The sequence below is a fragment of the Pieris rapae genome, chromosome 1, assembly GCF_905147795.1.
Source record: "Pieris rapae chromosome 1, ilPieRapa1.1, whole genome shotgun sequence".
In the NCBI taxonomy this organism is placed as follows: Eukaryota; Metazoa; Arthropoda; class Insecta; order Lepidoptera; family Pieridae; genus Pieris; species Pieris rapae.
This window is the reverse complement of record NC_059509.1, coordinates 3,855,437-3,870,376: the sequence shown is the minus strand read 5'-3', so window position 1 is coordinate 3,870,376 and position 14,940 is coordinate 3,855,437. Positions and strand designations below refer to the sequence as shown.

Below are 14,940 nucleotides of genomic sequence, written 5' to 3'. Positions count from 1 at the left end.
CGTCAAAAAAGGAAAATACATTACATGCTTCTAATTTTACATTTACTGCCAGTTCTCAAATCAGGGGCGTAGAACGGAAGAGAAGAACTGGCAATAAACTCTCCGCCACTCTTTTTAATCGCAAAGTTTTTTTTACACAACGTTTGTAGCTGCAACCATTACACCATGTTCCACATGACATCTTAAGTAATAAATAATAATAAAATAAATTTAAAAAAAAGATTTATCACAGATTGTCAAAGATCCTCTATCTCTGTCATCTATATTGATTTTAAAACGGTGATCTGTGCCTACTGGAAACCAGACAATAGTAAAATATTATTGTTAATCTTTTACTACATAAAATGGATATTACTTTTGGCTCTTTTGTTTCCCAATCATAAGTAGTCTTTGACCTTACTTCCTGTCTACGACTATACAATTTCCGTAGAAATCTTAACTGTTCCGGTCATGTATTTATTATTAAGCCGGGAATTACAAATTAATACGCCTACAGAGATTAAATAAGTTGTATTACCGGTACTTAATTAGAATCAGTTAATGACGCTATAATTGACAATTTCCAGGGATGAAAGGTTAAGGTTCATTCGGGAGAAATATGTGTATCGTGCGTGGGCGGCGCGGACGTGTAGGGATGAAGCTGAGAGGTTGTCGGAGGTTGAACACGCAGTTAACAATGGACACCTGCAGAATTTATTGCAGGCGTATGCGGAGGGCGCTGATTTGGCTGCCACATTGCCAAGTTCGGTATGTTCTGTTAATGCAATGTTTTTCATGTGGCAATTTGACTATTTAAATGAAATTAATATTTTTTTTATATTATATCTATAAAGTTGTCACGTTGACTTTCACGTTGTTGTACACACACACAATTTGTTTAGGAAGCGTTTAATTACGATACAGAGTTCAGTGACATACACGCGTAGAGTAGAATTGTTCGTGTATATATAAGCTATCATATCTTTGAATTTTCTTGAAATCGGTTAAGCAGTTTAGGAGTCCGAAGCGGACAAACTTACATTAACTTAATTACTATAATTACTTATATTATTATTATTACTTACATTTAGAGTCTAACGAAAAGATTTAGAGACGTGACAGCGTGCAATGTATAGACATCTCAAACAAGGATTTTGATATACGATAGCGTATATCAAAATCCTTGTTTGAGATACGGAAATGTGATTTCTCATCTTAATCTTATTCTAGGATAAGCGGCTTAATTTCGGATGCGTGTTTGGTATAGCTAGTAAATTTACATACAATTTTATTGTTAAAGTTAACATTTGAGAGTGAGATCTGATATCAGGATTCAGGAAAATTATTAGAAATGCCGAGTTCTCTGTTTCTGTATGGAACAGTTGTATAGAAAGACTAGGTGGTTTCAAAATATATGTAAAATAAATTCATGAAGTTGACAATTTTTTTCTAGAACATTCCATTCTTATTACTGACAATTTAGAATATATATTATTGTTTAAAAATGTGTGCAGTAATAACAATATTTTTATCATGCATTACATACTAAAAATATTTCAGGACTGCGGTGAAACAGCCCTACACCTAGCAATATCTCGCGAGCTGGGTGACGGGTCCTGCCTTCATATAGTAGATTTTCTAGTCCAAAACGGTGGCTCCCAGCTCTTGGATAAGGCCACTGCATCCGGTATGACGGCTTTGCACCTGTGCGCGGCGATAGATAGGACAGAGCCGATGAAACTCCTGCTAAAAGCTGGAGCCGATATTTCTGTGAGGGATGGAAACGGACGGACGCCATTACAGGTCGCGAGGCAGTTGGGCCATATTGCTTGCCAGGAATTGGTGAGGATTTTACATAAATAGTATGCTTCTCTTTAATAAATAGCTGATTGAATTCTAATAATAACAGAATTTTTTAAAGATTAATTTACTTAATATTATATTTTTCAGTTGGAGAGTGTTGATAAAAGAGAAAAGAGTATATTTGAAAATATAAATATTGATTGGAACTTGTCACATGATGAAGGGTCAACAGACTTCTCAGATGATGATACAGTGATTGACGAACGGGTAAGTAATATTGTATGATAAACTAGGAGTCATATTAATCTCCTTATTTATTTTAAATTATACTAAATAGCCAAAGATGGATAACATAATACATATTATATGCAAAAAGGTTCAAAGATTTACGAAAAAAAAATCTATAAAATAATGAAATACATTGTACTAAGTAATACACAATTTGGTTGTATTGTGTGAAAGTGAGGGTATGTACTCTCGTACTCTCTCTCTCTCTCGTACGTATATTCGGATTTATATGTATGATCTTAAACAAAATGTTTTTATTCTTAAGAAACAGTTCTTTAACTTAAAACTCCACGTTAATATATTTTAATTAGATCATAAATATTTTTCTATCATTCGTTTTCAAGAATTTATTATAATTGATTTTATAGAACGGGCAATTGGGCTGGAGTCTCACCTGGTGTTATTTGACAACGCCGGCCAGGCACTCTGCCAAAAAGGTTGCGAGTGCGTTGACGGCCTTTTAGATTAATTTTTAATATTAAACTTAAAGATTCGTTCCGTAGTTTTAACGTGAGATGTCTAGTTTTATATTTTCTGGTTTAAAATACGTACATAAGTTTAGCACTTTAAATCACCATCGCACGAAAAAAAATATTAAAAGGGGTATATTATTATTTCCATAGCAAAACGGCAGCGTGACACCAGAAAAGAAATGTCCGCGTTCTCGTCCGCCTTCGTACGCAGGTGGTGGAGGGGGAGGGGAATCCCCCGTACTCCGATCGCGATCGTCGACGTGTGACTCGCTTCAGCATCCCCCTACACCTACCACGTTGCCACGGAAACCAAATGTTTGTAAGTATGAAAAATATTCTTGGCGTAATACAACGAAACAACTTTAATAAATATAAACAGGAATTATTTCGCAGGCACGCAAGCGGTTAATAGCGATCGAATGAAAGAAATGTATTAGTATATTGTTACTTACAGATAACCTAAACAGCTTAAAGAAGCGTGTGGCTCCCCTACCACCAGCCGTATCGCTACCTCATCCCCACCCCCACCATCGCTCTACACCCTCCCCCTCGCCATCCGACTCTAGATCTATACATAGTGAGTATTTTATAATTTTTTTGCTAAGCTAAATAATAATAATCCAAGCACTGGGTCAAATTGTATTCGTTTCTTTATTCATTTTTTATTTCATAGACAAGTAGTTCAGCCTTCTGTTTGACACATGTCATTGTTTTTTTTATTTGAGACTTGACGGATTATTCTTTGAGTTCTCCATACGAGCGAGCGTCAGATGCATATAGATATATGTACTTGCACGGCCATGGATCGAATCTACGGCTACTACTTTGGGGATGAGAGTTGCCCGCCGAGATTTTTTTTGCCCTAGCAATATATGTTAAAGTGTGCCAGTTTATAGAATTATGCCCTTTTTATAAATAATTTATATTATCAAGAATTAACAATTTCCGTTACAATACTCCATTAATATTTTTTTAACATTCTCTTCAGAAGATTTTATACTATTGACCAAAACCTAAGTTCCGACTAAATTGTATTGTATTAGGTACCTAATAACAACATCATCGGCTATTACGGCTATCGATTTTAACGACCAAATATAAGTAGTCCCTTCGAACATGAAGATGATTGACTATGAAATGTATAATTAATAAACACTACATATTCTAGGTGGAACAGTGAAATATCGGCCTCAACAGCCGCCTCCTACACCGCCACCCTCACATTCCATGCATAACGGGGCACATACAGACGAACCTACGCCACCGCCTAGAAAGGTAACTTATGATCGCCTAATTAATATATATTTAATAATATTAAATCTGTTTTCATACTTTATATGGACCGTGCGAATGGTTGTAGGTAGAAAAAAAAGTTTAAAGAAAATAAAAAAATATTGATTTTATTATAACAAAAAGAGAACAAAATATATGTGAAAGTCAAAGATGTTAATTTGAACCTGTATTGTCGTGTAGTTATTTGTTTATGATTATGGTTATGTTTTGAGTATCTATGGTAACTGAAAAATATTATTTTTTAACAAGAATATAGTCAAGATTTTTTTTGGCTATGTAAACTTTTATTGGTTGGTTCACATCCAGCAAACGTTTCTTAAATATAAAACATTGTTAAACAATATTCTCGTGTATTCAATAACTTTTAAAGTTATATAACCTCTTACAATAATTGCCCAAAACATTTCTGGATAAAATACTTTTTAGGAAAAAATTCGGATCAGATACACACGTTAATCTTTTCATTATTTTTTCTATTGCGTTTATTTTAAAAATGAGGTCGTAGTGATATCAATATACAAGACACATAGAATATGGTAAATAAGAATGAAATGAGTACAGAATATATTTGTTTTTTCTTCAGAAGAAAAATAGATTGCAACCGGAAAAGGCTGACAAATCGAAACTGAGAAGGGTAAAGACGAGAGAGCTTTAGTGTAATTAATCGCTTTTCCCGATTTAATTTCACCCCCGATATTTGTTTTTAATGCTGTTAAAAGGCCACAAGGATAACAATTTTTATATATTGTGTATGATTCTGAGTTCTGAACACCACCTTCTGTTGACCAATGAGCATTAATACATGGTAACCAAAAGTCCTGGGTGTGATCTCTGTCGAAAAAGTATTTAGAATAAAAGACCTATTAATTTATTTCAATAAAAATTGTAAATGCAAATAAGTACGTACAGATATATCTCCTCTAAGCTCCAGGAATGATGGAAACATCACTAGATTCCCGCTGGATTGATTTCGTTATAATAAAATATGAACAGCTCTCCAACTGACTACTAACAACTTGATTATAAATGGGATTGATACGCGTACGCGTTTGATTGGACTAGAGGCATTGTTAAGAAATCATGATCATTAACAAATTCAAACCCTTGAACTTTTTCCAATGAATTAGTCTTAAAGCTACGTTTTAGAATTCGCCATTAACATAAGATTTGTTTTTACTTGTAGACTTTTGACAGTAACGTAAATAAAATCGTCAAAAGGACGCTTAATGCGTTGTTAATTTACTGCATGTATAGAAATGTAGTTAAAACCTTAGTTTCCTAAGAGTAGAAACACGAACTTATTCATAAACGTACATTCTTCAAACAATTGAAAGCGGTTTTCATTATTGTAGTAATTTTTATTACTAACGGATATAAATATTTTAAAAAGTCAATAATTAATATACAATACATTCTTACGAATAAAGTACGTTTGTGAATATATATATTTTAACAATAGATCTCCAATTGTAGGGTTTTATTGTCACTGTGTAAATAATGAAGATTTTGTGGATTTTATACTAACACGATATATTGCATGTTTTTAAGTGAATTAAAAATCACATTATGTCAAACTTCGTTCCCAAACTATATATTTATGTTAGAAAACGTGCTTAGAAGGCACATAGATCTCTAGCTTGCGTCCAGACACAAAGATCTATAAAAAAAAATAAACAGCTTGATAAAGATCCAACTATTAATAAAATAATAATTCTTCTATTTCTTAATTCTATTAACAACAAAATCAATAGTTTTTCGGGCCTTGAAAATTACCTCGACTTGTGTCTGGACATTTCATAAACTTTTTAAATTATTTCTTATGGTCTTTGACGCGTCCTTCATACATTTTCAGGAATGTTCTAGTCAAGATTCATCGCTGGAGCTATGCGATATATCAGACGGTTTAGACGATAGTCGTCTTCAGTCGGCGTTGTCGTGTGACAGTTCGCGTTCGAGAGAGAGATCGCGGCGGAGTGACAGTCGCTCACTTGATATTTCTGACACCTCTAGTGTTCATTCGAGGTCACCATCGGCTTCTATAACGATGGTATGTTATTTTACATATTGCCTTTACCAATTCTATTGTCAAAAACACATACAAATTATGGCTGTTACACGTTAACTTTATTAAATGGATTCAGTGAGAATCAACAACCATTAATTTTCATTTTAATTGTTTATGTACATTTTAACAGAAATGTGTCGATGTTTCACATGATTTATGTAAAATGTTTAAAAAAACAAGTATGATGCAAGAAAGGCATGAAGACCGTATCTAGTGGAGCTCCGTTGTCTCTGTACCCCTTAGAAAAAAAAAACAATAAATTTGTTAATTAAAATATTTTAAAATAAAGTTCAGAAATTGTGTTCGACGCTGACGTAATATTTCAGAATGTTTATAATTTCCCGATTTTCTTATAGATGGGCGGTACAAGACGATGTAGGGCCCTATATGACTGTTCCGCTGACAACGAGGACGAGTTATCGTTCCGCGAAGGCGAAGTAATTGTGGTTATCAACGAGAGAACTGAAGACGACAACTGGATGGAAGGCCAGGTAGAAGGAACAAATCGTAGGGGAATGTTCCCCGTCTCTTTCGTACACATGCTACCAGATTAGAGAGACCGAGACGGATATAGTTGCTACATTACGGCTTAAAACGTACTGCAACGTTTGGTTATCGTAATTTCAAACAGATGCGAGCTAAGTCTAGAGTAGACGCAATTGGTCTCTTCTAGATAATATTATTCATAATTTGTAATTATACTGTTTGTCACATTCTTTCAAATGGATAAACATGCTTGTTTGATAGAGACAAAGCAGTACGCTTATAAAGGTGGTAGATGTTAGCGATATTCGAAACGCCAAGTATGAGATTTAGTGATACTTTAGCTCAAGCTATCTATTGAGAATTTCCTTATATACTGAACTCTATATGGGCCTAAAGCTTTCGGCGTTCATTTGACGGCTATGAGCTTATTTACATATAGTATTTTGTATTCAATACATTATGTACTTTGGAAATTAACATTGATATATGGGTATTTTATTACATTTGATGCAACAGTTTCATGAATTTAATACTTTCACAAGAGCTTAAAGCATTCTAATCCAGACTATCTGAATACATACAAAGAATATTATATTGTTGTTAACAAAGTCTTCATACTGAAGAAAAAACACGTCTGTTTACCTATTATATTATAACGCGTGTAATATTTATATTATTACACGCGTTAGAATATACTTCTTTGGCGTAACAAGCTAAAAATCTTTTTCAAAATTTTATCTTTCGCCTTTCTACGTTGGTAGAAAAACTACTCTAGCAAAAGAAAAAAAACTAAAATGTTTATGCCTTAAGGTGTCGGTTTTATGTGACGGTGTGTGCGCGCATCGCAAAAAATGACTCGAATCATTTTTCCCTAACGCGCCAAAAGAAGTATAAGTTGAAAAACTTAATTCATGTAAATGACGGAACCAGTTTCGAATAGAATCTTTGAGCCAATAAGAAAGAAATACGAAAAGAAAGAAAGAAATCGACGTTGTGATAACTAAGCACAATTTATACAGTATTAAAATGGTCTCGTTTTTTTCCATTAATATACATTGTAAAACATTTCATAACGCTCAAAACTTCTAACTCGAGAAAATGAGAGTATACTGCTTTCTCGTTCTTTGGAATTACGAAGAAAAGAGATAGATACAGGTTAAACAGTTGCGTCAGAATTTCTATACTGCTACGAATTTATAACACCAATATTGTAAGTGCCAACAGACACTCCGTCCCATCGCGGGTTTTATTTATTGACAACTTCATATAAAATACACCTTTACTGTAATAAAATGCGTAAACTATCTGATTGATGAGGATTATTAAGTAAAAATAAATAAATAAATTTAAAAGATTTGTTTAACTATAATTGGGACGAACTAGTTTGCGCATAAAAAGACATCTATCTATTTTGAGTTAAAACTTTGGTCGTTATTTCTATTAAGGCTTTTTCGTGTATGAATATGTACTACTAAAGGAATTATATATATTTATATATCCTTGTGCGTCTATAAAATATTATTAGTTAAATTCCGATCCAATTTGCAACGCACAATTTCTTTTATACTTTCTATTAATATTTGTATTAAATCATATTAAACCGTTTGCCGTTTTGCTCAAAGGGGTGATGAACATAAAATCGTAAATATTGAATGTAGTGCCATTAAGATTTTTCACTTATAGCTTTAGTACTTTTGCTCAAAAAACACTGTTTTTGGCTGAATAGAAAAAAAATAAAGTGTTTTTTTGTCATTTTGTACAATAAATATAAGTTATTTGATCTCTTAAAAGAGTAACTTAAGTTAGCTGATTAACGTCCCGTTATCTCTTCAAAGGTTTTGAGAAAATTTGGTGGTGAAAATTCAGTGAACATCAGCCTAAAAATTAATTTGCTACTCTTAGTTTATACTCGAGCTCATAATGATTTGCCAAATATTTCAGAAATGTAAATAATTATAAATCTATTGGACCAGTGACCAGTTTGTTGTAGATGTTTCTCGTAGAATCATATAGATTGTTGCTACATGTTGTCTATAGAAATCTATGTATGTGTTCTAAGCCGTAAGTTACGCTAACAATAACCTCAAATGCAAAACGTATATTTACGTAAAATTAGAAGTAGAGTATTATTCATTTTTGGGACACAGATAAACTCTGATTTGATCATTACACAACACAAATCATTGATTGTTAAAAATGGTTGGTCAACAAAATGTTTTCCTTTTCCACTGGACTTCCTAATAAAACATTTCTATTGACCCCGTTTCTTGCATTCAAGTCAATTAATTAAGTTGAGGCAGAATACTAAATTCCACCCGATGTCTGACATTCCATTAGTGATTGTTTTATCCCAGTTTATAACATACCGTTTTCAAATATAAAAATAAAATATTTTGATGCATTAATACATTATCCTCAGACAGTTTTCTATTCTCAGCGCCATCTATGAATACTGTCTCTCACATAATAACATAACTTACGGCTTACTTCTAACATTTTTACTAACTTTGATAATAATTGTTATGAATGTGAAATTTTATTACATGTGACCGATTGTTCAATCGTTGATTATTTATAAAAATCGTTTCATCTACTTCAGTTTAGAAATAAATTGTAGTCAGATATTAACGATTGAAGTATCGGTTGTTAATGTTTCAAGGATTTGAAATAATTATGAAAACCAATCAATTTTTATTAATTTTTATTATATCCGTATTATTCTAATTTGCACCTTTGACCATACATTTAAATTATATATTACCTTTATACACATTCCCAAGTAATTTCATTGTAATTTAATCTCCTATAGCTGTAAGTAATTCCAGCTTTGTGTAAGTTACCTAAGTTAAAGTTTGTTGCCATAATTTAGTATTATTCAATATAACAATCAATTAATATTGGTTTGTCCTGTCTCCTACCAATATGAAATTGAATATAACCATTGTAAATATTCTTTTAATTACAACCCTGGGTTTTATTTAAAAATGTTTTGATAATATTTAATAAAATAATTTATTTTATCCCTTTAATATGTATTTTTTTTAATGTTTATGATAGTAAAACTTGGAGTGTATGAAAATAAGTGAAAAGTAACAAAACTGGTATGAATTTTATTCTTAACAGACTGTGCAAGAGTTTACTGTCATTGTCATAAACAATTATTTTAAATTATCTAATTTATTTATGTTTTGTCAAATTTTTTAAATCAATATATCTTCCTGTAAAGTTTTACCATGTAAATTATATTTATTTTACAGAGTACCTAGCATTAAAAACTTTATTGTGATGAAATATTTTAATGCCATTTTAGCCTGTCAGTATGATACTTATTAAATTTGTAACCAAATGATGCTATAGTTATTAAGATGTTTTATTCTAATTCAAAAATTTGTAGCATATTAAATGTATTTGTAGTTTAAAGACTTTGTCTATTGTGTATTTCCTGAATAAGAATGCATGAATTACATCATTTCGATGTCTTTGAAAGTGTTTTTCTCACTCCTTTTTTTAGTTTGGCTTAGGATGTTAAAATTTAACTCTTTATCTATCTTGAGAAATGAATGAGGGAAGTGACTTTTAACATTAAAAGTCAGTTACGAACTTACAAATAATCAAATTAAAAGTGTCTTTTTCATATTTTTAGAATACTTGTGTTCGAAATGAACAAGCAATGTTGGCCTAGTGACTTCTGCGTGCGTTGTCCTTGGGACGATTTTTTTTCTATGTGCGTATTTAACATTCGTTCGAAATATGAAGGAAAACATCGTTAGGTACATCTTAGACCCAAAAGGTGTGGAGTGCGGCAAGCATAGGAGGTTCATAAATTAATTGCATATTCAATTAGCAAATTAATATGAAACAGATACAGAAATCTTAGGCCCAGACTTCAAAAGGTTGTAGCGTCACTGATTTATTTTTTAATTTGTGTTCAGGAGGAACAAAATCTTGCAATGTATGAGAGAGAGCACAGCACAGAGAGTACAGCTTAATTTGATGGTATTATACCTATAGTTTTACCGAAGTCAAGTGCAGTGGCATAGCAAAGAGGGCTGCGGGGGCGGGCCGCACCGTCTCTCAACTTTAAGAACATTGTAGAAACAGAGAAAAATGAATCGCTAGCACTAGATCTACTCTATGTAGAATTCGGGGATTCCCGCAAAAGAGCCTGACGCTGTCGTGGGGATTCCCCGTCCCATACTCGCGATCTTTTATTAAATGATCCATCTCCTTTATCATATAAAATTTATTGCTTTTTACTTTCGATGTGGCACCGGCTGCCACCAAACGTAGCTACGCTACTGGCCAAGTGCATTCAGATATTCTATTCGAACATAATGAAAAATTTAAACTAGATTCTTACGAAATTGTTTTCGGATTTAACAAATTGCAACAAATATATTAAATATTTGATTTTATATTTTTCAATAAGATTTGCCAAACTATTTGATTTTTTCCTCCCTTGTCTTGTCATGCAGTATGCACAGTTAGTGCAAACTATTTAAATTAATGAATGAATGTAAATGTCCGGTATGTCAATCGGTATCAGTATGAACTGTGAAAAGTCAGACTGACGTCTGAATATGGTGTTATGAGTAAACATTATTAAATAATGTTTACCGAAGTTTTTACTATTAAAATAATAAAAAACAGCATAATTACGTAAATTTATATACATTAGTGATTATTATATTACACACATGGACATTATAAATAGATAACAGCAGGTCTTTGCCTGGGGCAATCTACAATCGTTCGTAATTCTTATCTGTTTTTTGCTTGATAACTTAATACTTATTTGATAATAAATTTAAAAGAAAAGTATAATATACAACATTTAAAAGTATTTACATTATACAATGACCTATTGAAAGGTAAACATGTCTCGTAAACGAGTTTTTGATCTACTGCGGACAATTAATGTTGCTGCGTAAGTAAATTTTATATGAAGCATTTACTTTTTACTCAATACATAGATAAAGAATTTTGATGCACTGCCTTGAGGCTTCATTTAAAGATTTTTAAAAATTAATTAACTAGGTGTATTTATAACTTACAGTTGCCAGTGTCCAGCTCATAGCCATAGAGGCAATATACAAGTAACTAACTCAACTCCTAGCAAAGATTATGCTTTTGAAGTAAGTAATTGAAAAAAATTATTTATATTTAAAATAATTTTAATTTTCTAATAGCTTCCCTAAGCAATAAAAATATCTTAAGACACATGGAAATGTGTAAAATCAGATCCAGAATGTTACTTGATGGAGACACAAATATTAAGTTTTATCCTTTTTAAATATATATTCATAAAAAACTGATATTTTAGATCAAATGTTCTACTGTTCGATATGGCCTGGGAGTCACAAAGGAGGTTGGCTTGGATTTGTGTAATCTTGGAGCTAAAAATGTTTGTGTGATGACAGATCATAATGTTGTATCCTTGAGTCCAACAAAAGCAGTCCTTGATTCTCTCACCAAATATGGAGTTCATTACAAAGTTTATGATGGAGTTAGAGTGGAACCAACTGATTCTAGGTTAGAATTAGACATACTACATTTTTTTAGTAAAGTAGACTAACCATAGTGATTTCTGCCATTGCATAAAAAAATAATCTAAAATCTGTTTTTCAGTCATGATAGACATCACTGCATTTGAATTACTGATGCATTGCAATGTTTGCTCTATGTGTACAATTGTCAGTCACTTGTACAGTGAAGGAAAATATTGTGAGGAAACCAGCATGCCTCCCAAAACCTATAGTGTACCTTGCATTGAGGGTAGTTCACCTACTTAGTACAAGTAGGTGAAGTACTATAAGAAAAATATTATGAAGAAATAGATACAGGAATTTGAGGCTAAAACAAAGGGTTGTAGCACCAGTTTTTACAAATTATTAAAAAAGAATTCTATTTAAAATTCCAGCTTTAAAGCGGCCATAGAATTTGCAAAGGCTGGCAATTTTGATAGTTTTGTAGCTGTGGGAGGTGGATCTGTGATGGATACATGTAAAGCAGCTAACTTGTATTGTTGTGATCCTGAGGCAGAATTCTTGGATTATGTAAATCAACCTATTGGTAAAGGAAAAGAGGTCACTGTTCAGTTGAAGCCATTAATAGCCAGTATGTAATTGTTTTTCTATGAGTGCAACATTAGGTTAAGTTATTATCTACTAAAATTAAGTTGATAGTAATTAGTGATAGGTTCAATATGGCTTATAGTCCACAGATTTATGTTTCTATTTCTTTAACTTTTATAAGCAAATGAATTACTGAGAGTACTGTACTTTATTTTATAAAATCATATCTGCTATTTTCATGTTTTGAAAACTGTACATCTAAAAATTTCCTATTTTTATTCTTAGTACCAACAACCAGTGGAACAGGCAGTGAAACTACAGGAATGAGTATATTCGATTATGAAGCTATTCAAGCCAAAACTGGTATTGCAAATGCTGCTCTAAGACCGTTATTGGCCCTAATAGATCCTCTTCACACTCTTTCTGTACCAAAAAATGTTGCAATATACTCTGGTTTTGACATTTTCTGTCATGCATTGGAGAGTTTTACAGCTATCCCATATTCAGAGCGAGGTCCTGCGCCAACCAATCCAGCTTTAAGACCTGTTTATCAAGGAAGTAATCCAATATCTGATGTGTGGTCAAGGTTTTGTTTACAGGTGAGCCGATAATAATTTAAGTATTTCAACAATACATTAATAAATAAATAGTACAAATTATTCATAACAACCAGCTCAGACTTATTGCTTTATGAGATACTATTCTTCTGTTTCTTTCTGTCAATTTGTGTCTAATAAATGATGAAAAGGGACAGATGAGAGACTACAAGGGTTATCCAATAGTTCAGTTGCTCAACAGTAATTTAAATTCTAAAAATAATAAAAATTAATTATAAAACCATCTCTACATTGGTTCTGTTTGATGACCGGCTGTATACAAAAGGAGTAGTAGTAGGTCATCCTAGCTTTAGATCTTATTTTACAGAGTCTAGCCAAATACTTCTTCCGTTCTGTAAACAACGCGGATGATATAGAGGCTCGATCTAGTATGCACTTAGCGGCCACTATGGCTGGCGTAGGCATCGGAAATGCAGGCGTACATTTGTGTCATGGACTTGCTTATCCAATTGCAGGAAATGTTAAACAATTCGTCCCCGAAGATTATGGGTACGTATTTTTTTTATCCAACCAAATAATTAACTTTACGGCTACAAACATTTTTATGATCGATCCATGTTAATATTTTATAAACACAAGAGGGGAACAAAATTGTTTATCTAAGATAAATCTTTCAACATTACAGTCCAAGGCCAAAAAGGGTCGCCTGTTTTAGTGGAACGAATATACAATGTGCGCCATCTATATCTATATTAAAAAAAAAAAATAATGTAACTGGGACATAAATGTATTTAAAATTTTCTCTCACCATATTCTGGACTTCGATAAATATATTTTAGCTTTTGCGCAGTGATTTACTGTTTTCGGGCTACGTTTAAGGTATAAAACGCAACGAGTTCTGTATGTAAATTTTGTATGACTGAATTATACTGTATACACACTATACGGTGTTACAGTTCACGGTTAGCTCGCGGTCCTAAATAAAAAAAATGTTAGCACACATTCTGTCCGTAATTGTGAAGGTCTGATCGAATTTAAAGAAGAATATTTTACCAGACCGAAATCGGACCGAGAACGGTATTATAGTGCTCCTCCAGCCTTAAATATACTAGACGAGACATTTCTAAACCAGATTGTTCTAGATAACAAGATTTTGCATCTTTCAGAAAGGATCCAATAATCCCACATGGGCTAGCAGTAGTCGTAACGGCACCAGCTGTATTCCAATTCACGGCCCAGAGTGACCCTGACAAACATTTAGAGGCCTCCAATCTCCTAGGAACAGATATCACGGGCAAAAAGCAAAAAGATGCTGGGAAGATATTGTCAGACACAATATTGAAATATATGGAAATGATGAAGATTGACAATGGTCTGAATGGACTTGGTTATACACTTGAAGATATACCTCAACTAGTCAAAGGAGCATTACCACAGGTATTGTATGATTCCTTATAGTGTTCATATTCCCGTGATTATTACACTTCATTCTTGAATAAAGAAAAACATATTTTTTGCTGTCAAGCTCTGTAGAATGACGCACGAAACCTTTGTTTTGTTTTTAATATTTATTTTAAGTACTAAGCTTTAATTTAATGCTATTTAAATTGGCCTTTGTTATTTGTATACTATAAACATAACCTAAAATAAAATAAATTTTAATTTTAGTCGCCAAGAAGTAATAAGTAATATCAAGTAATTTGCTTTTTCAGCACCGTCTCTTGAAACTGACTCCTGTGCCTCAAACAAAAGAAGATTTGCAACACATTTTGGAAGAATCGTTAACTATTTATTAATTTTATCAAGTAAAAATATTTAATTAGTTAAGACTATTGAATAGTTTTATAAGAATGTAATATACTTTTTAACAATTATCAATGAGTTTAATTGATTAATGGTTATATTTTGGAAATAAATAAATA

General features: G+C 32.3%; 2 protein-coding genes across 3 annotated transcripts in view; both read left to right on the top strand.

Moving 5' to 3' along the window:
• The window catches only part of LOC110994908 (arfGAP with SH3 domain, ANK repeat and PH domain-containing protein), a 41,978-nt gene extending 32,151 nt beyond the window's left edge, over nucleotides 1-9,827 (top strand). The window contains exons 9-17 of one of the 2 annotated variants that reach the window (XM_022261825.2): nucleotides 567-747; nucleotides 1,540-1,821; nucleotides 1,930-2,049; nucleotides 2,694-2,862; nucleotides 2,998-3,120; nucleotides 3,712-3,818; nucleotides 4,420-4,470; nucleotides 5,689-5,883; nucleotides 6,258-9,827. In XM_022261825.2, coding sequence (XP_022117517.2) covers nucleotides 567-747; nucleotides 1,540-1,821; nucleotides 1,930-2,049; nucleotides 2,694-2,862; nucleotides 2,998-3,120; nucleotides 3,712-3,818; nucleotides 4,420-4,470; nucleotides 5,689-5,883; nucleotides 6,258-6,455 — 1,426 coding nt within the window. In that variant the 3' untranslated portion in view covers nucleotides 6,456-9,827. The remainder of the gene's footprint in view (nucleotides 1-566; nucleotides 748-1,539; nucleotides 1,822-1,929; nucleotides 2,050-2,693; nucleotides 2,863-2,997; nucleotides 3,121-3,711; nucleotides 3,819-4,419; nucleotides 4,471-5,688; nucleotides 5,884-6,257) is intronic. The other variant, XM_022261827.2, reaches the window with a different exon arrangement.
• A 1,179-nt stretch (nucleotides 9,828-11,006) lies between these two features.
• On the top strand, nucleotides 11,007-14,868 carry LOC110994911 (probable hydroxyacid-oxoacid transhydrogenase, mitochondrial). The gene is made up of 8 exons (XM_022261831.2): nucleotides 11,007-11,314; nucleotides 11,444-11,522; nucleotides 11,711-11,919; nucleotides 12,308-12,504; nucleotides 12,747-13,060; nucleotides 13,386-13,567; nucleotides 14,185-14,455; nucleotides 14,731-14,868. Exons 1-8 carry the CDS (start codon nucleotides 11,265-11,267, stop codon nucleotides 14,812-14,814), a joined length of 1,386 nt encoding a protein of 461 aa, XP_022117523.2. The 5' UTR covers nucleotides 11,007-11,264; the 3' UTR covers nucleotides 14,815-14,868.
• The last annotated feature ends 72 nt before the right edge of the window (nucleotides 14,869-14,940 follow it).